General features: G+C 44.4%; 1 protein-coding gene across 2 annotated transcripts in view; it reads left to right on the plus strand.

Moving 5' to 3' along the window:
- Nucleotides 1–1,796: 1,796 nt before the first annotated feature.
- GNPTAB (N-acetylglucosamine-1-phosphate transferase subunits alpha and beta) overlaps nt 1,797–25,002 on the plus strand; it is an 87,259-nt gene continuing 64,053 nt past the window's right edge. The window contains exons 1-6 of one of the 2 annotated variants that reach the window (XM_088467837.1): nt 1,797–2,245; nt 8,666–8,751; nt 12,844–12,963; nt 13,380–13,421; nt 14,418–14,629; nt 22,459–22,523. In XM_088467837.1, the coding sequence (XP_088323963.1) occupies nt 2,117–2,245; nt 8,666–8,751; nt 12,844–12,963; nt 13,380–13,421; nt 14,418–14,629; nt 22,459–22,523 (654 nt within the window). In that variant the 5' untranslated portion in view covers nt 1,797–2,116. Of the gene's footprint in view, nt 2,246–3,340; nt 3,420–8,665; nt 8,752–12,843; nt 12,964–13,379; nt 13,422–14,417; nt 14,630–22,458; nt 22,524–25,002 lie in introns of those variants that run through there. The other variant, XM_088467838.1, reaches the window with a different exon arrangement.

Consider the following 25,002-nt stretch of genomic DNA (forward strand, 5'->3'; position numbering starts at 1 on the left):
GAGATCTATTTGTATATTAGACCCTAGTTAAAAGTCTCCTAAATTTAGTTTTCATAAGTTTTTAAAGAGATTATTGTCTATTGTTTTGCACATAATTTATTTTGCACTATATAGCACTTTCAGGCGCTCTGACTTGTTCACATTGTCCGCGTATTTATAATGGTTGCAAGGTGTGCGGTGCACACGGGCCTCAGGATCCAGGGGGGCCCACACCCTGCATCCAATGAGATATACTTACCTCTCCGTTGGCCCGGCGCTGGCTGCAGCACTACAGCAATCACTGGGACAATGGTCACTGCAGCCATTTACCCGGTGATTCGCGCATGCGCAGTAGAGATGTCCTGGGAATGTGGCATGGGCACCATGTTCCTGGAGACATGTGCATGCGCACTAGCCTCTGGCACAAATGTCAGAGTCTACTGCACCGCCGCAGAGGAGGCGGCCCGATCGGAGCCTGCACACGGGCCCCTTCCTCTCTTAAAGTGCCTCTGTTTATGCCAGTACCACTACAAGCACTTCCTATCTGTGTATGAATGTGCAAGGACTGAGGAGGCATCTCCAGGCACTGCAATTGTGCTTGGTGTATTTCAAGCCCAATGCTAGGTGCAGATTGTCTGAATATGACCTCCAATGTAAGTGACTAAGCATATGTGTAAGCAAACACTTCAGCGACACAGCAGTGACATTCCCATAAAATACTGGACTATCTCCATGCCTCTGAGTGTAATGTCCAGTCACCGCTCAGGAAAGCCAAATACATTTTCAATTCACCTCTCCGTTCATACTTCTGAAATCGGAATTGTGACTCTGTACTACACAACTGGCACTCATGCGGTGTGACTTAAACATATGTGCAGTAAAAAAAAGATCAAAATTGCGTCCCTAGACATGAAGAGGTACATGGTGTGCAGCAACAATGGAGTGTTTTATTAACATTTTCTAAAAACGCTTTTTAGCTCCCATCTGCAAGTTGTAAACCCCCCTCCGTCAGCAATAGAACACATCATGTACCTGTCCCACATCATTTAACCCATTATTGAGCATTTCTGAGAAATGTACCAGAAAACTGATGTGTTTATTGGCCAAATTTTGCAATTTTAAACCCCTCCAAGTGCATAATTATTTACATAGGAGGGGTGTACCAGAAGTTCTGCATTGTGTCCTGACAGTTTTACCTTACACTAAAGATTTTTCCTAACCTATAACCTGGTCAGGGGACTTTGCACAAAAACAATGCAACTTTCTTCAGGAAAAGCCACGCGAGTTTGTAACCCAAAGGGCCAAATGTAATTGGGTGAGCGTTTAGAAAATGTGAGAGTTTAGCAGTAATCCCTCATATTATTACATTGGTTGAATTTTATATCCAAAATGGGAAAATATCTGGATTTGAGTTTAAATCGTGAGAGTTTTTTGGGAGTTTGCATGTTCTCGGACTCTTATTACATTAGGAGTTTAAAAAGTGTGAGAGTTTACTGCTGTGTGGGGTATGGCAAGTCGACATTCAAACTGTTGAGTCAGACTATCGACACCAAAATGTGCTGAAGGTCACCATGTACATTAGATCGCTAGAAAAAATGTCGACATTCACAAATGTTAACATGGTCAAAATGTCAATTTTTTTTTTCATATTTTAGCCTAACCCTAACCATACTGTTGACAATATGGTGTTAATATGATATGCTAAATAATTACATTGTGAACATTTCATCATTTCGGAATGACTTTACATTATGATCGGATACTCTATGTACTGTGCAGCACTCTAATCCCGAACCAAGAGCAGTGGCAAGACCTAACCAGCAGCGCGCCGATTGCAACGCTCCGCCATTCCCAGCGAATGTTTCTTTCTCTCCTAGACAAAGGTAGCAGACACTGCCATCTGACACTTTGCCATCTGAGGCTGTAGAAATCTGAGACTCGGCTATCTTCGTCAAGAGAGGAAGATTCGTTTTTCTGCCAGTAACAGAGCATGCGCAGGGCCGGCACTGTGCTCCCGGGGACTGGTTCCGGGATGTAGTGACATAGTTACACACTGCTGCTGCCGCTTCTCACGTGACAGTCAGACAGGGTGGCAGGAGGGCGGCTGGTGAGGGTGAGTGATGCTGCCCGTCCTGCCATGCTGCTCAACTCCCTGCTGAAGCTGCTGCAGAGACAGACCTATACCTGCCTGTCCCACAGGTATGGGCTATATCTCTGCTTCGGGGGCTTAGTGCTGATGATCGTCTCCGCTCTGCAGTTTGGAGAGGTCAGTAACATGTTCCCTAACTCTTACCACTGGCTGTAGCTACTGGTGGTATACCTGAGTGTGCACCTGTAACCACTGCAGTGTCACCCATGTGCTAACAGGTGACTGCATTACCTGCTGCTCTGTCTTTACTTCCATATGTTAAGCCTGTGGGTGATTCATGTTGGTGTTTAGACTTTTTATGTACTAATTATTGTCCAGCTACTGTATGTCAGATAATAATTGTAATTTGCTGTGGTTCTATACTGATGTTTGGCATAAGCAGTACACAAGTTGATGTAGAAGTATGCCACTGGAGCTTGTGATATTGCCACTTCTAAGAGAAACACAATTTTAAATACATGTTGTTATTCTATCTGTTTAAAGTGATTTTCATTTTACGTACATTTTAAATAGTCCTATTTATGTCGTTTGTAATACATATGGTCATTGCAGCCCCTGAGATAAGTGACCTATTAATACTTAAGCAGTGACCAGCAAGTCATGTCCTATATGAGCATATACTTCAGCTTTACCAACAATAGTGTCCATAGATTTTTATTATTTTAAGCTTAAATGTAATGTGCACCATATGAACAAACTGTTGTAAAATATACACTTCTGGTAGAAGCTGCCCTACCTTTCAGGAATGGAGTCCAGCATTATAGCTCGATCCCTAGGGGATCCTTTGAGACATTTTTCTCAACCGAGAAATCGCAGTGTCGACTTTCTTATTGTCTACAATGTCTACTTAGGCAGGGACTGATTTGAATTACTAAAATATTCTTTGTAAAGTGCTGTGGAATATGTGTTTGTTACATAAAAAATTATTAAATGTTTTATTCATTGTGTACAATAAAATAAAGTCCCCTGTTTAGGGGTCTGCCTGTTCGTTCAATATAATCTCTTGGACGGATTTTGTAGGGTTTTCAACAGGGGTGTATCTAGGGGTTTGAGTGCCCTTGGCAAAGTAATGGACTGATGTCCCTCATAATTTCTGAATAATTATACTCTGTACTTATAACGTCTCCCCAGCCAGCCCCCATGTTTCATCAGCCAGCACCTTTTTCTGTTTCATCAGGCAGCACCCATTCTGTCTCCCCAGCCCCGGCCACCCACATACTATATTTTCTTGCTGTAGTCGGCTCCTCATCAGTGCAGAGAGGCAGCGCGCATAACGTCACTCACGCCTTGTGTAAGTAAAAAAAAAACTTTATTAATTGTGTCTACCAGGCAGCCACCGGCAAGCGGCAGCGGCACCACGACGTGGAAGCTCAATGGGAAGCCCAGGAAATACAGGGTACGTTGTGCACAAAGGACATTGGTCATTGCCAGGTTCGGCAGCTGGCAAGGGGTGCACATGGATGCTGCAGAAATATATCCCTGGTGCCTCAGCCCCGGGGACATGCTGCTGATAATGCTTATGGTAGCTGCAATACAAAATTCTCATCCATGATTCTCCTGCCCTTCCCAGCACATCCCAGTGATCGGGACCCAGCCAGCTGCAGGGCAGTAGTGGTTGTGGTGACATTGGTGAGATGCAGGGGACTGTGGTGACATGGCGTAGGTGGTTATGAGATGCAGGGGGCTGTGGCGAGATGAAATTGCTCCTGTGAAAAGCCAGGATGGGGCCCTAGTATATTATAATATATTGTCCACACTCAGTGGCGGGCTGGGCCGGGGGGCAGGGTGCCATATGCCCCCGGGCCGGTAGACTTTTGCCTCAATGAGGGCCGGTATCACTAGTGCACAGGTATGACTGACAGGCAGAAAGTGCTCTCAGTCGCTCCGACTATAGCAGCATCAGAGCGGCTGGGCAGCATTCTCTGCCTGTTACCGGGCTGTCTGTCAACCATGTAGCTTGTGGCTGCACACTGAGCAGCACTCCTTCCGAGGCCGCTCCGCTGCAGAGGCTTTACACCTACTTCTGTGTCCTCTGTCCCTTCCCTCGGGCTCCTTCCTCTCCCCGGCTAAGGCCCCGCCCCCTCTCCTACCCTGACTGACTATATTAATCCATCACCCTCTGTCCCTGCTGAAGACCCCGCCCCCTCACCCCGAGTCTCCGACCTTTCTCTAGTCTATCCTGTCTGTGTCATCTCTATGTGTACCCTGGAGCTCCGCAGGGACCAGAGACAGAGCAGCCTTCCAGGCAGGTAAGTGCCAGTGGAGGTGTACATGTTTACATGATATTTGAGAAGGAAGGGGGGGGGGGGGGTGTTGGAATACTTATGCAATGGGGGGCTGTAGTTATTTTTATCTTTGGGGGGATGGGGTGTTTTAATACTGTCGGTGATGTAATAATGTGTGTGAATGTGGGGGGGGTATTATTATTGTGTGTGAGGGCTACTGTATATTCATAATACCTGTGTTATATGTGGGTCACTGATGATTTCTGCATAATCTGGTGATTACTGCGTTATCTGGCAGCCATTACAACGCTCCCTGATCAGGTGGTCACTGAGAACCTCTCTGCATTATATGGCAGTCACTGCGACACTCCCTGATCTGATGGTCCCCGCGAACCTCTCTGCATTATATGGCAGTCACTGCAATGCTCCCTAATCTGGCTGTCACTGCAAACCTCTCTACATTATTTAAAGCACACCCACATTAGGCACACCTTACTTACAGAGGCTATTATCATGTGTCTTTTCTCCATTGCAATGCGCTGGTGGAGAAATCGGGCCACTTACTTGTGTCTGCCCCCCAGGCCAAAAGTTGCCAGCCAGCCCCTGTCCACACTGTGGATAGACTCAAATACACAGTTGAGTCACATTATTATGACCACCAGCTAATAGAGTAATCGCCGTGTGCAGCACGGACAGCAGCTAGACGGGCTGGGAGTGACTCAGTAAGGTGCTGGTAGGTTGGCACAGGTATCAGGAGCCATGCTGACTGCAGTGTGTCCCACAGCTGCTGGAGGGTGCGTGGAGGAGTATCCTTAGAGCGAACACAATAACCAAGGGTTCCACAAATGCTCGATTGGGTTCAAGTCCGGGGAATTAGGAGGCCAGGGAAGTACTTGGAAGTCTTGGTTGTGCTCGTCCAACCACTGTCAGACATTTGTAGCCGTGTGACATGTTGCATTGTCTTGCTGGAAGATCTCATCTGCCTCAGGGAAGACAATCAGCATGTATGGGTGTACGTGCTCTGCAAGGATAGATTCATAACAAATCTGTTGAGGATGCCTTCCACATGGATGAGTGGGCCCAGAGAATGCCATGAAAACATTCCCCAGACCATAACTCTGCCACCATCACCAGTGTTCTTCCAGCAGTGGTTGCAGGGTGTTTGTTCTCTGATGTTTCTCGCCTGACACGCCAACGTCCATCTGTTCAATGATGCAGAAAACTTCACTCATCGGAGAAGGCAACCCTTTGACAATCAGCAGAGGTACAATTCCGATACAGGCGTGAAAATTGAAGCCTTTTCCACCGATGCACCTTCATTAGCATAGGTGCAGTGACCATCCGTTTGCTTTGGAGCCCCATATGCAGCAGGGTTCGCTGAACTGTCGTTTTAGACACATGTCTGGTGGCTCCCAGGTTCATTTTGAAGGTGAGCTGCTCCACTGTAGCGTGTCGGTTGGCCCTCACGCACCTTTGTAGCCAGCGTTCACCTCTCACATCAATGGCACGTGGTGCTCCGCAGTTTTCACATCTGCTTTTTGCAATGGTGCCATTTGTCCAGTCACGATACACCTTCACCACAGCAGCACGCGAACAGTTCACAAACTGCACTGTTTCAGAAATGCTGCCACCCTTGGCCTGAAAGCCAATAATCATCCCTTTTTGCAACTAGGATAAATCACCCCTTTTACCCATGACAGCAACGAGTGATATGTGTGCAGACGGCCTATCGCACACCTTATATACCCACCTAGCCAGCGCACGGTATGTGATGTACTTCATGGGCTACACGCTGCTGACGTCAATTGTAGGAGGTGGTCATAATAATGTTATTCAACTGTGTATAAAAACGTATTTGATCTTTTAAGCCTTCTAGCAGTCATTCCACTTCCTTTATTGGCAACCGTTCCTTTATGCAAGACAGAGATAAGATTCTATTCGCTATCAATTTCAACTAAACGTTGTGGTTTCTGATCAGAGAAGTGAATAGCCCACAATAAAACGTTTGTTGCACATTGCAAGGGAGCTGGTGTTTTGTAATTCTTTCTACCAGCTTTGGTTCCTCATATATTTCAGTGTGCTTACATCATTCATAAAGTAGCAGATAAATTTGTGCAAAGCAAGTAAACCAAGTTGCAACAATTGTACATAAGCTCTATGTTTACAGAATAACTAATTGCACAAATGTTTTTGTTCCAAGTTGTTTTAAAAATGATACTTGCATACATAAGAGTAGAGGTGGATACTGGTCATACATTGTGCAAGCATGGGACAGCGGATCATAGTACAGTGTATGGCTGCAACCAAGCTCTGATTATCAGTCTGTCAGACATGACAAATCTTCCAGCATGCTCGACAGATGTGATCATTTGCTCTGATAACTCGCCATCAGACAGGCCAATTATCTGACAGTGTATGGGAAGGAAATTATGGGCCTGATACAAAGGTGCACGCATTGCCGATGTTCACGTAGTTGAGCGATTTTTTTGCAACTGCACATATGCAAACATTTCTACAAATTCCTACAGCGCCAGCATTACACAGAGTACACCTTTTTTTGTGTTCAGTGTAAACCCCGCCCTTTACAAGCACCTGTGCTATGTCATTAAGCTGATATGAGCAACCACCATACTTTTTGTTTGCAGTCTTGAGAGGCATGAAGGGAGCCAGCATTAGGCACTATATGGTCCTTTATAGTGCCATGTGGAGGTTTCTGGGGTACCTCCAAGGTGAGTTAGCTTATACATGTGCTGTTATGCAGTACACCAATTTGTAATTATATGACACAGAGTGGGTGCTACTATTATGTAGCAATAATTATTTTGGGGTGAGCGTTTGGGAGTGGGGCCCCCGGAGTTGTTCTGACTGGACCTTTTTCAGGGCATCACCATTTAATTCACATAAATATTTTTATCACTTTTCTAATTGTTTGTTTATTATTTATGTTGTTTTAATTCTCTCACATTTCATTAACACTTATTGATCTATCCTTACACATCTATCCTTTACACTTCACTATCACCTTTTTTCCCCTTTTCGTGTGATGCCCTGGGGATGGTCCTTGGCTGGAATTTTTTTGGGGTACCTTGCTTCTCTGATGTGAACCTCTTAATGTTAGGGACGCCAGTATAGAGGAGACTTGACGATTGGCCTGGCACTTATTCATATATTTGCAAATGTATGTAACTAATACCTCTGAATCTCTATTTATCATGTAGGATATAAGTATTTTTTGTTGATTTTGCTACAGTGTGCTGGAGGGTAAATCCCTTTTTTCTTTGTTCAGTGTAAACCCCGCCCTTTACAAGCACCTGTGCTACGTCATTAAGCTGATATGAGCATCCACCATATTTTTTGTTTGTATTCCTAATCTTTATTGAGATGAGCGTTGTTTTATATTCATTGTTCGTGTGATTCCTTTTTTTTCGGGTGATATGTAAATGTTTCAATAGGAATACAGTTGGCAAAAGGAGAGCAGAGCTGTCTATGAAGTGGAATTATTTTGAGATAAGCTTTACATATCGTACTTTTTGGTACGGGACCACTTACGATTTTCTGCACTTGTGTTGGATATAAACACTATTGCACTAGGGGCCTGATTCAGAGATGTACGCAATGCCGATCTTTACGCAGATCAAGCGATTGTTTGCTATTCTGCATGCGTGTAAGCCGCAATGCGCATGCACAGCAATTGTTTTGCGACTACGCCCGCACAGAGGATTCACTCGCAAAGTGAGTGACAGCTAGTCAGCATTTGAGGGAGGTAACGGGGGTGGCTAGGCACATGCAAGCGTATCTAACCATTTAAACGCTGTTTCATGGGCGTGCATAAATTAGTCATATTGATCTCCTACGCAGCATAAGAGCTCTCTGCATGTCATGGGAGCTGCAGCTGGTCAGACTTGCCGCATATACTGCATGGCTGTTTGATTTGTATTGATTTTACTGAGGCAACGGTGGGCGTCCCTATGCTGGGAGTGGGCGTCCCTGTGCTGGGAGTGGGCGTCCCTATGCTGGGCTGTACTTCGGAAGGCATTAGCATATTTTAGCAACCTCTATCCGTGAGAGAATGTGCTTGTGTGCTTGCAATTGCATTAGTGTACATACATCTTCTTTATATGTCAGATTGCGTCCATCCTGTTATGAGGATATTACTGGGCACTTCTCATTTGGACATTATATATACTTTTTTGATTTAACAACTGTATGTTTCTTATTGTATTAATTCACATATATGACAGTTAATTATAATTTAGCGCCACAGTAAATTATTAAGATGAGATATAATTGATGCTCTTTTTTTTTTTGCCAGGTGGTTCTTGAGTGGAGTCGGGACCAGTATCATGTGTTATTTGATACTTATCGGGACAACATTGCTGGGAAGTCTTTTCAGAACAGGTGACCCCATCTAGCTGATAAATGCTACTTTCTGTTTTTTATTAACTAAATATTGATCAGATCTTTTGATGTTTGCCATTATTAGATCATAAATTGGCCATAGGATTGTCCTAGGGGTTACAAAATATTTAGTTTTCTGTCCCTGCCGCAGTAGTTAATTGATTTCTCAAAGTCAGTATTAAACACGTTTGACCTTATATTTACCCTGTAAAGCAGTTATTTTCAACCTTTTTCAACTCGCAGCACACTGAACAAGATTTTAAAATTGCTTAAGGCACACCATTAGTCCCCCACAGGAAAAAAAAACACACATACATTGGTCCCCGTGGGAAAAAAACACTCACAAATTGGCCCCACACACGAAAATGAACAGACATTGGCCCCCACAGAAAATCAAACAAATCTGAAAGGGGATTCATCAGAGAAAATAACTTTACCCCAGTCCTCAGCAGTCCAATCCCTGTACATTTTGCAGAATGAGAAGTGGCTTCTTTGCTGCCCTTCTTGACACCAGGCCATCCTCCAAAAGTCTTCGCCTTACTGTGCGTGAAGATGCACTCACACCTGCCTGCTGCCATTCCTGAGCAAGGTCTGCACTGGTGGTGCCCCGATCCTGCAGCTGAATCAACTTTAGGCTGGACGTTCTTCACAGCTATTGAACCTCTCTCCTTGAAGTTCTTGATGATACGATAAATGGTTGATTTAGGTGCAATCTTACTAGCAGCAATATCCTTGCCTGTGAAGCCCTTTTTGTGGAAAGCAATGCAGTGGAAATGTTGTTTTTGGGATTAAGTTCATTGCCATGGCAAAGAGGGACTTTGCAATTAATTGCAATTCATCTGATCACTCTTCATGACATTCTGGAATATATGCAAATTGCCATCATAAAAACTGAAGCAGCAGACTTTGTGAAAATCAATACGGGTCATTCTCAAAACGTTTGGCCATGGCTGTAGTATCAGTCAGTTTATCAATGTTTTTATGCAGAAGATATTGCAATCCATTCTCATGGGGTACATGTGTCAAGCAAAAAATGGGTTTTTACTCCTCTAAAATGTATTTAAATGCTGACCATGATTTCTCGAGCGGTACCTTCGGTTTGTGTAAATAATGTCGCTGTCGTAGCCAGCGATGGCGGTGAAGCATTATGGTGCACTTTCTAAAAAAAGCCGATCTTTTCATCACTTGTCTCCTAACGCATATTACCATTTGAGGATGGCACTATCTGTTACTTGTCAGTCCTGTTGCTGGCTCCGAGATTGCTCGTACATGCGCTGTTGGACTCTAGAATGAGGTATTGGAAAACCGTGAGATCTGGCACATGTGCAGCGCGCCTGCTGGGAGCAGTTCCTTATGGCATCAGCACTAGGTTGATACATTATGGAACTTGCCAAGATGGAGGGGATGTTTGCTCTCCCCCATTTTAATACATAGCAATAGCGCCACTATCTGCTTTGTCTCGATAAACAGGGTCTGCTTTATCGGATCGGTAAATGGACTGTTAATACATTTACCCTCATGTCCTCTATGAGAACGGCAATATTTCCAAATTTATTCAGCGTTGAAAGTTTTTTTGTTTTTGTATTCAGAACGTAAGTCTATGGCTAATGCGTTGGCTCCATTTGCGTAGACTGCAGGCTAAAGGCTTCTTTTCATATCCCTCTCCTGTATGTGCAGCTCCTCCTCTCCTTCCTCCCACTTGTTGTAGTTCCAGCTTGGCAAGTCACAGGGAATCTGTATGAAATACGGCAGGCGGTTCGATTCCCGGCAGCGCCTCGCCGACCCGGCAGTGGAAGCCCGACAGCGCTGGAAATCACGATCGTCGATAGGTAAGTACTTACTAACCCTTACCCTCCTTAGGCGTGCCTAACCCCCCCCAAGTGCCTAACCATAAATCCCCCGGGGGGGGTGCCTAACCATAAGCCCCACCCCTGGGGGTGCCTAACCCTAACCCTCCCTCCCCCTAGCCTAATCCTAACCCTCCCGGGGGGGTGCCTAACCCTGAGTCCCCCCCGGGTGCCCTAACCCTAACACCCCCCCCCCCCCCCACGACTGCCCTTCGATCGGGAAGCCGGGCGCCTGTCTCCCAGCGAAGGGGAAATGTCAGGCATTTCATCCCTCGCCGGGATATGACAGTCGGAAAGCCAGCTGCCGGTATTAAGGCAGCCGGCTTCCCGATTGTATACCAGTCACAGTTGCACCATCAGGATCTTGGCAGCCATTCAGAGATAATGGTATTGTATAATTGCACCTTGATCTTAATAGTAGAATACCATGTTCATGTTGAGACCTGCTGTGATCCAACCTGTCCCATGACTCCGGGCTGCAGGTTGGCACAGAAAGCACAAGTGCAGCTACAGTCTCCTGCACTCCATTGTCACTGTCTCTGCTCACTGTGATTGGTGCAAGCGCATAGCTCCAAGCACATTCTGAAACAAGGCACTCTTCCACAGTTTCCTTAATAACCCTTTGGGTAGCTCCTTGGTGTAAAAGGGGAGAGGGTTGGATCGTTGGGTCGAGAGACCCGGCAATCCAAGCCAGGTAACTTGCAGGGTTTAACACGGGAATAACCTGTGAAACCCTGCAGTGTAAACAGCGCAATCCGAATCACGGGGACCTGGATTGTGCCGCATGCCTGCTGATTGGCCGGCTTCAGTGGCGCTTGGAGATGACGTCATCTCCAAGCGTCCACTTCAACGCCGGAAAAGCCGGGTCTCTGCAGACCAGGCAGCGGTGTGAACGGTGCCAACTCAGGAGTATCCTGGGTCGGAGCTGGGGAAATTCTGGGTCTGATCCGGATTGGAACCCTGTTCCAACCTCCGGGTCAGACCTGGAATTTCGGTATAAAGGCAGTATAAGTCAGCTGCGAAACACCATGGGACTTTAGGAAGTGTTCACCATCACAGCCATTTCTCGTTAAGTGCTGCCCCGGCTGAACAATTTTGATAAATTTGTCTGAAAATTTATTGCTTATCAGTCCGAAATTTGGCAATAAGAGAATAAGCAACAGGGATAATTCATGCCAAATACGGATGCCCCTTGGGCACTATGAATAAATTCTAGTAGAATCCTGCTTCTAACCCACTCCCGCCTCCAAGATTTTGCCCGTGCTGCTCCTCACCTTTGGAACTCCCTCCCTCTCCCTATCAGACTCTGCACCTCTCTACAATCTTTCAAACAAGCTCTCAAGACCCACTACTTCATTAAAGCCTTCCAGCTCTCATCCTAACTTGCTGCTACATCTTCCTTCCTCCCCCCCTACCCCATCTATGTCACTTCTGTTTGTCTTCCCCTCCCTTAAAGAATGTAAGCTCTTTCGAGCAGGGCCCTCTACCCTCTTGTGCTTCTCCCTACTGTAATTTAATTTATCTCTTACTCCCCACTAGGGCAACTAACACTTGGCTGCTTATGCGGGCGTTAAGGTCGCTAATATAGCAATGTTTATCCATGTCCTGTATTGTATTGTATTGTATTGCAAGTCAATGGTTACTTTTTTGTCTATGTACTTTGTAAGGCGCTGCGGAACACTTGTGGCGCCATATAAATAAATGATGGTAATAATAATAACTGAAGTAAGAATAGCAAATAACAAATAAGTGTTTCAATGTGCCTCAAACACAGCTGTACAACACCTATCATTTAATATCACTGCTGAACAAATTGCTTAACTGGGGCTTCCTGAAGTCCTGATTATCCCAGGATAATTTGTTTGCCAATGACGAGCTCACCTGATTTATATTGTACATTAACAAAAATGGCTGAAATTTGGAAAATTTTACATTTCACTGTATTTGACACCTAAAACAAAGCTAGAGGTAGTTCTGTGAAATTAATGACATTCATATGACGCACCAGTCTTTTTTCTTTATATTTGCTATTTTGCTTAAAATGCTGAGATGTTTTTCATTGAGAGTTCTACAGTAGAAAAGTAATTTCAACATTATATTAAAACACTTGTGTTATTTGATGCACATATTAGGAAACATTAATACATTGACATGAAGAGTGTGTGGGTGTGTACACTATTTATTAACTCTGCACTTTTAACATGTTCTTAAATAGTTCCGTACATTGACTGCTGTTTTGTTCCAGGCTATGTCTTCCCATGCCCATTGACGTGGTATACACCTGGGTAAATGGCACTGATCCAGCGCTTGTTAAGCAGCTACGAGATGTACGGGAACGAATGGAAGAGGAGCAGAGGGCGTTGAGGTACCATTCACACCCCAATAATTTCATAAGTAGATGTTTTTTTTTTAAATTTGAAAGTACTCTGCAGACATTTTTTTAAGAGAAGTTCCTTTTGTAACCAAAAGAGTGAATCAATTTAACAATAATGTATAATAGATCCACACTCAAGCCCTGCATTATATTATTTGTGAGAAAAATAGTTCAGAATGTAACAAACTGTAGCAGATTTATTTATTGTTCAGTATTTCCTCTTTTGCCACACATGTACTTGGAACTGAGGTTCCCCTAGAAGCCATTATGTGTAATGTTCCTATTAGTCATTGGAATACTTTATTTTGGGGTTATCCTATAATAGTACATGTTATCATATAGTCCTGCCTGGTTTATTTTGGTTTGTAAACTGTAATAACGTTTTTTTTTTTATTATTTCTATTTAGAGAACTCCTTGGAAGTAACAGAACAGAGCCAACAAGGAAAGGGTAAATATATGTGCTCTTTCTGTCTGACTTCCCTCCCTCTCGATAGCCTTAACTTTTAAATAATAATTATCTTATAATAATTATTTAGCATGCAAATAAATGTATGACTCCCCCATGGCAGATTTATTTTTTGTTATACAGGTTGAGTCTCCCATATCCAAATATTCCGAAATGCGGAATATTCCGAAATACAGAATTATTTTTGCATGACTGAGATAATGAAACCTTTGATTTTTGATGGTTCAATGTACACAAACTTTGTCTAAGGCACAAATTATTAAAAATATTGTATAAAATTACCTTTAGGCTGTGTGTATAAGTTGTAAATGAAACATAAATGAATTTCATGTATGTACACAAACTTTGCTTGAACCACAAAAATATTGAAAATATTGTATGAAATGACCTGTAGGCTGTGTATAAGGTGTATATAACACATAAATGCTTTCTGTGTGTATATTTGGGTCCCTTTCCCAAGATATTTCATTATGATATGCAAATATTCCAAAATACGGAATATTCCGTTATCCAAAATAGCCCTGGTCCCAAGCATTTTGGATATGGGAGACTCAACCTGTATTTACTTAACTGCCTGGAAAAGTATACATCAATTTGGATCTCTATGCTGCTCTGGTTTATGATGATCATTGTTTCCCTGTCATAAATAGTTTAATAAATTATATTGGTCTATTAATTACTCATTAGTTTGGCCCTCTAATATATTCATTAAAAGACAATGTCCCCATAAGATTAAGCCTTTTTCCTCTCATCATCTTATTGGCTATTAATTAGATAAATACAAAGGAAAAATATACATAGGTTTAGCAGCCTTCAACATGGCTGTTCATTATTCACAAAAATAGAGAATGTGGATTAAACTAGGCATTATGTAAGTGCTTTGTGGTGGTATGATCGCATTACTTTCTCTAGAACTTACAGCATTGTGTGAGTGTAAGTTAATAACTTGTCACAACAACTAACAGATCCATCTCTCAGTTCTAGTGATAAGATGCTGGAGTGCCTGCTGACACATTGCATCCGTGTTCCGATGTTAGTGCTGGATCCTCCCTTTCCTGCCAACATGACTCTGAAGGATCTCCAAACTTCCCAGCCTTTCTTTCATACAGCAGTTTCCTTATTTCATGTCGCAAAACCCAAGAATCCATCAACTAATGTTACAGTCATTGTCTTTGAAACACAACAGGATGGTAAGCATAGACTACCATGAATTCAGTCCAGTGAACCATATACCAATTTGGTTCTCATGTTAAATATAATCACCATTATGAGCCCAAAATACAGGCCCTGGTTATGCCATATCTATTACATGTGGAAACCTTTTGAATGTGTTTGTGATTCCACCAACGATTTAGACCGGTGGAGTGTTCCCTTCCTCTTTTGCTTTACTAACTCTTTCAAAGGACATATTCAGAATTGACTCAGCCCCAAAGCAAAAATGGAAGATTCCATCTAACCAAGGTACTTGCAGCTTTAAACTAATGACGTTATATTTATATAACGTCATACGTTATATTTTAATTTTACTTTCAGTAGCTGTTGTAATATATGGAGAGACGGGGGTCCCTTTATAGTGTTTTTTTTGTTGGTGGTCCCCATATTAGTCCCTTTGTCTTGCACACCTTCCTCTTTTACTGTTTCCAAAATCCTATATTGTTAATTGATAAAAGCTTTTTGACAACTTTGTGTTTGAACAATTACTTCTGCGTTGTTCAGTGATTTGATCACTACTATAGCTGACTGTCATTTAAGTGTCAGGAGCTGATTGGCTGGTAGTTTATCTCTCTCCACAGTTTAGTACATCTCCCCCACAAACACTACATTCCCTAGGTTAGTGGTTCCCAACTCCAGTACCCCCAAGAGGTCATATTTTGTGGATTTCTTTAATCATGCACAGGTGAGTTAATATATTTTGCTGGGTCAGTAATTATCCCACCTGCTTCCACAGACAGAAATCCTGAAATCATGACCTGTTGAGAGTTCTTGAGGGCTGGAGTTGGGAACCACTGCACTAGATCATCAAAACACTGTCCTGGTTCTCCTCAAATTGCTCTTTCAGTGTTCATGTCTCTGAATCCACATCCTCTCTGTTTCCTCTGAGTTGGAGGTAACTCTTACCTCTCTCTCTTTTCATACCCAGCATTTCTAAAGCATTGCAGAGTATAGTGGTGCTTTTAAATAAATGTTCTTAATGAGTAATGCCGGCCTTTTCCTTTGTACCAGTTTTACGTAATGTTCCTGTGTCTTCTTGCATAGTGTTTCCTGAGACAGGTTTAAGATGCAGAAAACTGTTGTTTTTTATTACCGGTCTTTAACCTCAGATTTCAGAACAATTAAAATATTGGTTTGCAGGTGGTCATTAGTATTTATGCTTCAATCTTTCTGTTATAACATAGTTCAATTTGCTAATCTGGTTTAGATGAAGAAAGCAATATTAGCCATTTGTATCAGGCCATTAAAAACTGTAAAACATAAATAACAGATAATCATTCTGTAGCCTTCTAACATTCATGTCCAGCACTTCATCCATTATCTTATCACTTAAGCTGTGTACATGGATTGTAGTTGGCATTGGGGAGGGTTAAGGTTAGGCACGGGTTATGGTTAGACTGCGGGAGGGGGGAGTTAGGTTTAGGTGAAGGGTTAGTGTTAGGATACTTACCTGCAGGCTTCGGCATTTTCACCTAGTCGAGATTCTGAGCGCCGGGATCCTGTGTGCCGGCATTCCGTACCCAACCCGGGTACACACCTATTTCATCATTCTGCTCATCAGGTAAACACAGCAGTGTGTCCTCAGCTTGACACCTGTCAGCTGCCACAGAGCCCCATAAATGCTGTGGGATCGGGAGGACGGGCTGACAAATATTAAACATAAGATGCGACTTCCCGATCCCGACCATTCCAGGAGCGATATAAGCTGTTTATTGGTTGACGCTCCTGCAAAGGTATTGCATGCACACCTATACAATCATCACGTCAAATAGGTGTGTACACAGCTTACAATTGAGCAATACTGCTGCGCCCCAATTCTCACAGTAGGCAGCTTAAGCATCTGATATATATATATATATTTCTCCTTCATCCACTAGGGGACACTGATGTTCAAGACAGTGGGGTATAGACGGTGGTAGAGCAGAGCCTGGCACTTTAAATAATTTAGAAGGGTGACTGGCTCCTCCCCCTCTATGCCCCATCAGCCTATGCCCCATCAGCCCCAGTTTTTAGAATGTGCCCGAGAGAGCCGGTAGCACATCAGGCTGTCTCCAGCCTTTCTTATATAATTTTTATTTTTAGATATTAAACAAGCACTGAGGACAGACAGGCTGCTTACTGTGGCAGTCTGCCTGCTACGTGGGAGCCGCCGGGAAGGGCACCACACAGCTACTGCAGCCTGTGTCCGGTGACCCTGAGGAGGGGGCACACAACTTGGAGTCATCGGACCCAGCGAGGACCCGCCACTGCTGACACCGGCATGTGTCCGGGTTCCTCGCCGCCCCCTCAGCCCAGCATCCCGGCCGCAGCAGTTGTAAGTATAACCACTGCTCCTGATTAGCAGGAGCAGTGGACGTTAGAGCTGGGCTCAGTGACATGCCGCTGCTAAAACACCGGAGCTAGCGGGGGTGGAGCTAATAATGGCGCGTTCTGACAGCGGCGCCATTGGTACGGGCTCTCCCTCTCGGTGCTCTGCACTGCAGCAGCATCCCTGAGCCCTAAGTAAGTGGCTAACTGTTGCGCGCCCAGTACATACAGCCGCTAAGCGCATTCAAGGCAGCCCGCCATTTATAAAAACTGGAACATCCTGCCGGAGCATAGTCGGCAGTCAGTTCCAATAAGGTGGTCTCTGCTCCCTCTTTTATTAAGAGGGATCGCGCTGCAAGCGCTGACTCACCCCCGCTCGGGAGAGAACTGAAGGACTGGGCCCGCCGCAGCTGAGACGGCTGAGTCCGGGTCTCCCGCCCCTCCCCCCACAGTGGGGAGATGTGTGTTCTGCAGCCCACGAATAGGACAAAGTGACAGACGGCTTGCTGCGCTGTCACTTATAGGAAGCACTGGCGCTGTCTCCGTATGTACAGCGCCAGTAGGACTAAGACGGCCTGCTTATATATTAGCCGTTAAACAGCGTGGCTGAAAGGTGCTTTGATAACTGGCGCCAGTACCTCGTGAAACTTGTTTAAATGCGTCGGCGCTCTCCACAGCAGGACATCAGCCAATGCTCTCCTCCTGCCTAGAAGGAGGTGTACTCGGGTGGTGTGAGGATCGCTCCCCCCCCCTCTGTTCCCGATAGATGTATGCAGCGCGTACCAGCCACCTGCAAGAGAGCCCCGCTTCCCTATTAAGGGCAGTGTCTACTACCTGCTTCAGTGCCCTAACACCGGCTGCACTGATGGTGAGTCTAGCCTATTGCTGCTCCTCCCCCACCCTCGCGCTGAGCGGGTGCACTATAACTCCGCTTTATGCAGTTCTGTTGAGGGGGCAGCTGCTTTAGCCGGGACTCTTCTTGGCTAGCGTGGACATTAAGCGCAGTATTTTCCTCTACCCCAGCGCAGTGTAAGCTATGTTTATAGTCATATATATATATATATATATATATATATATATATATATATATATATATATTATACCTTTTTTCGAAGGTAGTCTACGGACAATATAGAACCAAGCCTTAATCCAAATGCCGCGAGAATAATAGTGTATCGTGGGTGAGGAGAACTCTCTATTGGGTTGGTTTTAAAACCAGTGTTGGCTGAAGGGACGGGGCCTTGGGTCGATGCTCTCATATCATCCCTACTCAGGAACGGGAGTCCCATATCGTGCTGACCATCCCTGTGGTCCAGCATTAGAGGCTGGGACGCCCACTTCTCTAGCACTATGTTAATAGCGGCTGCTGGCCTTATCTCCTGCTTAGATTGAGGGTGAGGGTCTTGCGCTGTGGATTCCCCAAGGGACAGGTCTCCCTTTGAATATGTTGGGAGGGCTCTGTCAGTTTAGAGAAGCACGCAATTTTGTGAAATGTTACATGTAATCAGCGTGTGGTGCAGTGCGCTCCACATGCACATCATTTTCACTGAAGCATAGCACAGCTCACTTTTCTGGGGCAGTACTCCCATAAGTATGTGGATTGTTACTCTTCTGCAATAGCTCACCTGATAAGGCAAGTACACCAGTAACATAAGGGTCCCAGAATCGATAACAGTCTGGGACAGCACGCTGCTAAAATATCCTGCCCCTTATGCCGTAGCAGACTGACGGCCACACGTGGCACATGAGCAGTCTCCCTGCATGGAGGTAAGCCACATGTATGTGTATATTTGTATTTATACTAAGCCCTGCTTTAGAACATATGTCTGGAGTGAAGTTTGTCCTGGGTCTCAGTTCCTTCCAGGGCTCTAACTATTGCTCATGTTCTCATTTTACAATATCATCACCTGCTAATCGTGTATGTAGGTATGCGTATGCATAGGTGGATATATATATATCGCTTCTTATATCGCTTCTTATCCTTACCATAAAAGCAGGGGTAGGATATGCTCTTATCCGTTTTATGTCTGATACCTAGCACATTTTAAAAGAAAGATGATGCAATTGGAGGCTGGGCTCTCCTAATGTAGTTGGTGCAATAACTCCGCTTTACACTACTCTCCCTAAGGATTTATGTGTGTGTGTATATCTGTATCAGTATGTGTGATTGCATATATATATGTCTATATGTGTGTGTGTGTATATATATATATATATATATATATATATATATATATGTGTGTATATATATATATGGTATGCCTATATTTCCACGGATGGGAAGCCGCCTGGGATTACCAGATGCTGGTGCTCGGGCTCGGTCCTCGGGACCCCGGGCAGTGCATGGTTCCGGGGCTCCTCGCGGAATCGCAGGTGAAAATTAATTAGCTCCATTTTAAAAATGTGTCAGTGAGTAATGGATACACCTGTGGTCCTGCTGGGTGACCGGGGTGATGTGACGTGTGTGGGGTCCTGGGGACCGAGTTTGGGAGCCACTGCTGTAAGCTATATCCATATATATATTATATGGTGGCTATGGACTGAAGTCATGTTCTGTGGTTTGCATAGTGATAGTTACAATTCCCTATGGCATTGCTTCCAGTATGGACCCTATACATCTTGTATGTCCATACATGTATATACAGATATGTACTTGCATCCTCCTGAGGCTATAGTTCTGTTCCCGTCAGTCTATATCTATAGCGCTCCTTTTCGGGGGACCTATGATCTACAACTACACTCCAGTGGCGCACTTGGTAGCAAACTGATATGACTCTAAGAGTGCAGGATATATATATTTATATTTATTTATTTATTTTATATTTATAGCATGCTGATCTCCTGGTGCAGGAGTCTGACAAGTAAACTTACTATGTTGGCATTAACTCTTCCTTTCAAAGAGATTGCCTTCTCATGCAACTGTTATGTCTGTGGGTACGTGTGTATAAATACTGATATATTTCCTAATAATTGGGAAATACTGTTTTTTAGCCCTAACTGGGGTTATCACTACAGATATATTCCTTCTTTACTTGGGATAACTAATGCATTCTATGTACAGGTACCCTTCTCTGTATCGATTCTGGTACTCCATGTTATTGTCTTGTCGCATATCTCAATAAAATGGGTCTCTAGAGGGACCCTAGGTACATTTCCTATCAGTACATAAGGAATCCAGGTTCTCTACCATCCTCAGGGCTTAATTAGTTAAATTGCTTGAAGGCCTAGGGCCACCCGCTGATATAGGCAGGGTCAGGCCTGGATTGTATTAGATTGGTGGCCGTAATACGCACTTCACCATTATAAGGGTTAATGTAAGGCTGCTTACACTAGCAGACCGTATTTGGGGTAGATGTATAATCTTTATATGGATAAACATCCCTAATGGAACATGCTCAGGTATAGAGTCCTGTTGTATAACCTTCTTGTCTCCACTAACGTTTTGCTAGTTTTCTACAGTATTTTCTACTGCAACATCTCCAGATTGAAGTCCGTGCTGTAGAGCATTTGTCTTAGACCGCTGAAGCTACTCTCTATCCCTGACGGGGCAGGTTGCTGTGAGTTGGAAAAGGTCAGTGACATTCTACATAGCGTCCAGAGGGTTTCTGGTCGCCCACAGGTAAGCGGGCTTACCCCACTAATGCCTCGGAAGAGACTCCTATTTCAGGCAACCTGACATTACATAGTGTTATTCTCTATTCCGCACCCTAGCTGCTGTCCTAGCAGCCATCCACTCTTTTAATCAGTTGGCTCTAGTTTTTAGAGCGTTCCTGGTGTGTGGGTGCATAGTTCCAATATTGAGATTAGTGACACTATTCTACTAGAATCTGTTGGGTTCTGGACTGAAGAGCATCTATAGGCTAGTGCACATCTTTACATTAAAGGGTGACAGGGGGCCTGGTGGGTTTTTCCGGTTCAGTATCTGTTGCTATTTCATCACATTGACGGGTGCCTTCATGGCTGTCCTAGTGCTCTAGCCTTACTGTATGGGATGCTTCCCTATATTGGTAGCTCTCCCTGGGTGGCTGTTGCATCTGTGCTGTTTAACTGCCAGGGTATCCTGGTTGTTTTCATACTATGTTCGGACCAGCAGTTGGTACTGACTACGCACTACCATCATGTTGGAAGTTGTCTGTCTGGGGTTTTGTTGCTGTGGTTTCTTTTCAGCTGCAGGGTTTCAGTCGCTGTTTTATCACTCTGTTTGAAGAATGGGTTGTTCTGCTGTCTGACCCTCTGAAAGGGATTGTAGTCTCAATCCTCTCGAAGCCGCCTCTGCCTCTTGCCTAGTGGGATCTCCAATTGTCGGAGATCTCTATGGTCTAACCCTTCCGCTGGTTAACAACCTTGTAGTAGTTGGACCTCCAGACTGGTTTAGGGCTGCTTCGGTCTTGACTTTTGCCTCCCAGTATACTCTTTATTAGGAGTCTGTGGACAGGATCAGTTCTGTATTTGTAGAATGGTATCGTTATACTTATATCTATATGAGTTATGTTCAGCGTGCTGGGATTCTGCTGTCTGCGACTGTGGCAGCTTCCTGTTTCTGGAGCTGGTACGGTTTTCTCGAGTTTTGTTCTTTGGTTACTGCCCTTCTCCTATGGCTTCGGGCTGGGGTTCTCTGCTCCCAACAGTCCGGCTTGGTCTGTTTTCAGCTGAGCTTACAGTGTTCTGATGCTTCTCACCTGAGGGTGTTTTCTCGCTAGCCGATTTATTCCATTCGATTTATGCTGTACGTTGTGCAATTTCTGTGACTGTTCAGCAAGGAGTTCTGATTGTCTCCTGGCTCTACAACACTTGATCATCAGCTCTTGCCTTTCCGTTGGGCCTCCGGTTCTGTGCGGTCCCTGTTTCGGTTTGGCTGAAGGGTCGGCAAGTTCTCCGCGCTTCCCACCCGGGAGGTTGGCTTTGGGACGTCCCCACTGTCTTGAACTCCAGTGTCCCCTAGTGGATGAAGGAGAAAACAGGATTTTGGTACTTACCGATAAATCCCTTTCTCCGATTCCACAGGGGACACTGGACGCCCGCCCTGCGCTGCGTACCTGCCGTTTTGTTTGGTACCTTCTATAGTTGTGTGACTGCATGTTTTCCCTGCAGTGGGTTCCTTTGTTCTCCTTCAGTCGGTCTTGTTCCGTTCTGTGGTCTTCTCCTTCTCCTCGTTTTCCTGTTGTCCTCCGTCTCCTCTCGGGCTCAGTTCTTAAACTGGGGCTGATGGGGCATAGAGGGGGAGGAGCCAGTCACACTTCGAAATTATTTAAAGTGCCAGGCTCTGCTCTACCACCGTCTATACCCCACTGTCTTGAACTCCAGTGTCCCCTGTGGAATCGGAGAAAGGGATTTATCGGTAAGTACCAAAATCCTGTTTTTGTATGGATGTATGTAAAAGTTTATTTATGTTAGGTTAGTATACAGCATGTTCTGAATGTTCTTTTTATATTTCTTCTTTGCCCTGTGGAGAGATGCTGGGTATTTAAATTTTTTATTTCTCTTTTTATCCTTTCTGTAGCAGAAACTGCGCAACTGAATGCTCTATTTGAAACCAACAAGGAAACCATTTGGAGAGCATATATGGTAGGTTTTGTTTTTTTAAAAAGGGCTAAAAACAAAAATGAATGCTGTTTACTATATATACATATATAACAATAAGAAAAAATAATATAAAGCACATGAGAAGGCTGACACCTATGATGTAGACCGATATCTATTCAGGAAATGCCATAATTCAGGACATACAATTTATTTTCGGAACTAATGACCATTATTTTTGGGAAGTGAGCTCCCCTACTGGTGCCCCCTTCACTAGCTCCCCATTGTCATAGTTTTAGGGTTTAATGATTGGGTCAGGAACTGTTTTGCTTAATACCTAATAAAGGGATAGCTGAACACTGTGTTCAAACTTAAAATTGACAGTTACTGACATGAAAGGTGCACATCTGCGATAAAACTATAGTGCAGCTTACACAATAAAGTATCTGTTTACCTGCTATGATTGTAGTGCAGATTTGCACCTTTCAGCAAGGTTAGTAAATTACCGTGTACTTGATATAGTAGAAATTGTGAACTTCTGCACTAATTTACCTGTGGTTGCGATGGTGATCTGATGCAGTGTCTCCGGACACTGCACTTGGACCGCAATTGCTGTCAGGAGGCGTCTGCTTCCTACATACGCCTCCTGCAGCATTTAGATATTTTCCGGTCAGTATTGCACAGCCGCTTCCTTGCAGCTCCATATCGGAATCAGGACCATAGATTGTAAGCTCCACTGGGGCAGGGACTGATGTGTATGACTGTATATTCTCTCTAAAGCACTGTGTAACATGTCCGCATTATGACTGTTAATAAACATATAATAATGCAGAATATATACACAATTGTATTCTACAAATAAGATTTGTTTTTAAACAACAGTCAAATAATTCCCTATCTGACCAGAAAAAAAAATTCATGTATACTTGATTCATTGCACAATTTTGAATTTATTGCATGTAGAGCTGTTTTACTAATGTTAGGAAAAGGGTTTGGATGACCTCCTCACTGGTATAGGTAATGAAAATTCACATATGAAGTTGTTTTGGTGGACAATATATTAAGAGTGAAACAAGTTACTAGTGGTTCATCTCTGGGTGATCTTCCGGGTAACATATACTGTATAGTACATGAAAAAGTAAAAGGATAACATTCTTTAATAGAGGCACTCCTCTACACAGGCATTGGTCTTCTTCTAAGTTTTTATTTACAGGTATGGCTTGGAGACAGTATCTATCTACCCCTCTCTCTCTGACTGTTTCCAAGTCATACATGTAACTAACAGGTATAAAGTGACCAATTCCTGTGTATGTGCATGCCTCTAATAAAGGAGAATCCTTTTATGTTTTCCCTTTTCATCTTTTACTGACGTCTCTTATGTGCCTATTTATAAAAAGAAGTCCATATGACATTCTGAATCCTGATAAAGCAGTTTAAACGCACTCTTGTATTTTACTTTTTTTTTTTTTCTTTATGTTTAATTATATAAGTATATTTTACAGGACATTTCAAAGTGCTTCAAATGTGTGTACATTATTTGTTTCTGAAGGGTTTTTCAGTGGATTATGTGGGATCTTTTTGCAATTCATAAAAGCACATGAGAATATCATTGACCTATAAACTGGTCACTATGGGGAATAGCAGATTACTTGTCTAAAGATAGTTTGCTGGCGCAGACATAACTGTGTTTCAAAAACTGTGGCCGCAAATTTTTCCTATTCCATTAGAAATCTGCGTTGAGTTAATGCAGCTCTCAATGGAAGTTAACGCAGATTTTACTTCTTAGCCCCTGAGTAGGAGAAAAATATTTATTTCTACTTCAGGGTCCATAGGGTATCCACAGGATACCTTGGGGTATAGGTGTGACGTCAGTCGCAGGGCACCAAAGAGTTAAGCTTTCAGCCTCCCAGGATGCACTAGGTCCCCCTCCTATACCCCGCCCCCGGGCCAAGGCACCTCAGTTTAGTTTGGTGCCCGGCCGGAGTCGGGTGCACCTGTTGGAGTGGGGGCTAGAAGAGCCCCTGAAGCTTATTCTTCATGCAGCTGTGGCTGCACAACTGGATGTACAGCATGGACAGTCAGTCCTGACGTCCATGCTGTCTTCCCTACACCCCGCCGGTACCAGAACGCCGGTACTGATCCGGGGATGCTGGTGGGCGTCTGGGGTCACAGCTAGCGGTGACCCCAGATGCTCCGGACCATGGCCGGATTCAAGGGGGACAGAGGTAAGCAGCGGGGTCCCGCGGTGGGTCCCCGCTGATCACATGGTCCTAAGTCCCCAGGCAGGGGGCTCCCTGGGGACTGGCTGCAGCGTGGAGCCAGGCGACCAACCTGCGCTTCCACTACCCCCGGGGACAGCGGACCGCAGCAGAGCGGTAGCGCTGCGGCGTCCCAGGGGTTAAATGCATGCCAGGGGAGCGCGCCTTCCCTGTCTCACAGCCGGCGCCTCCCCCGCTGCACACAGCCCTCTCTGCATGCTGCCGACTGGTCCTGTGGCAGCGCTCCTCCCCCAGGCCAGCCTCCT

Source organism: Taudactylus pleione, unplaced genomic scaffold (assembly GCF_031769625.1).
Source record: "Taudactylus pleione unplaced genomic scaffold, aTauple2 ptg000077l, whole genome shotgun sequence".
Taxonomy (NCBI): Eukaryota; Metazoa; Chordata; class Amphibia; order Anura; family Myobatrachidae; genus Taudactylus; species Taudactylus pleione.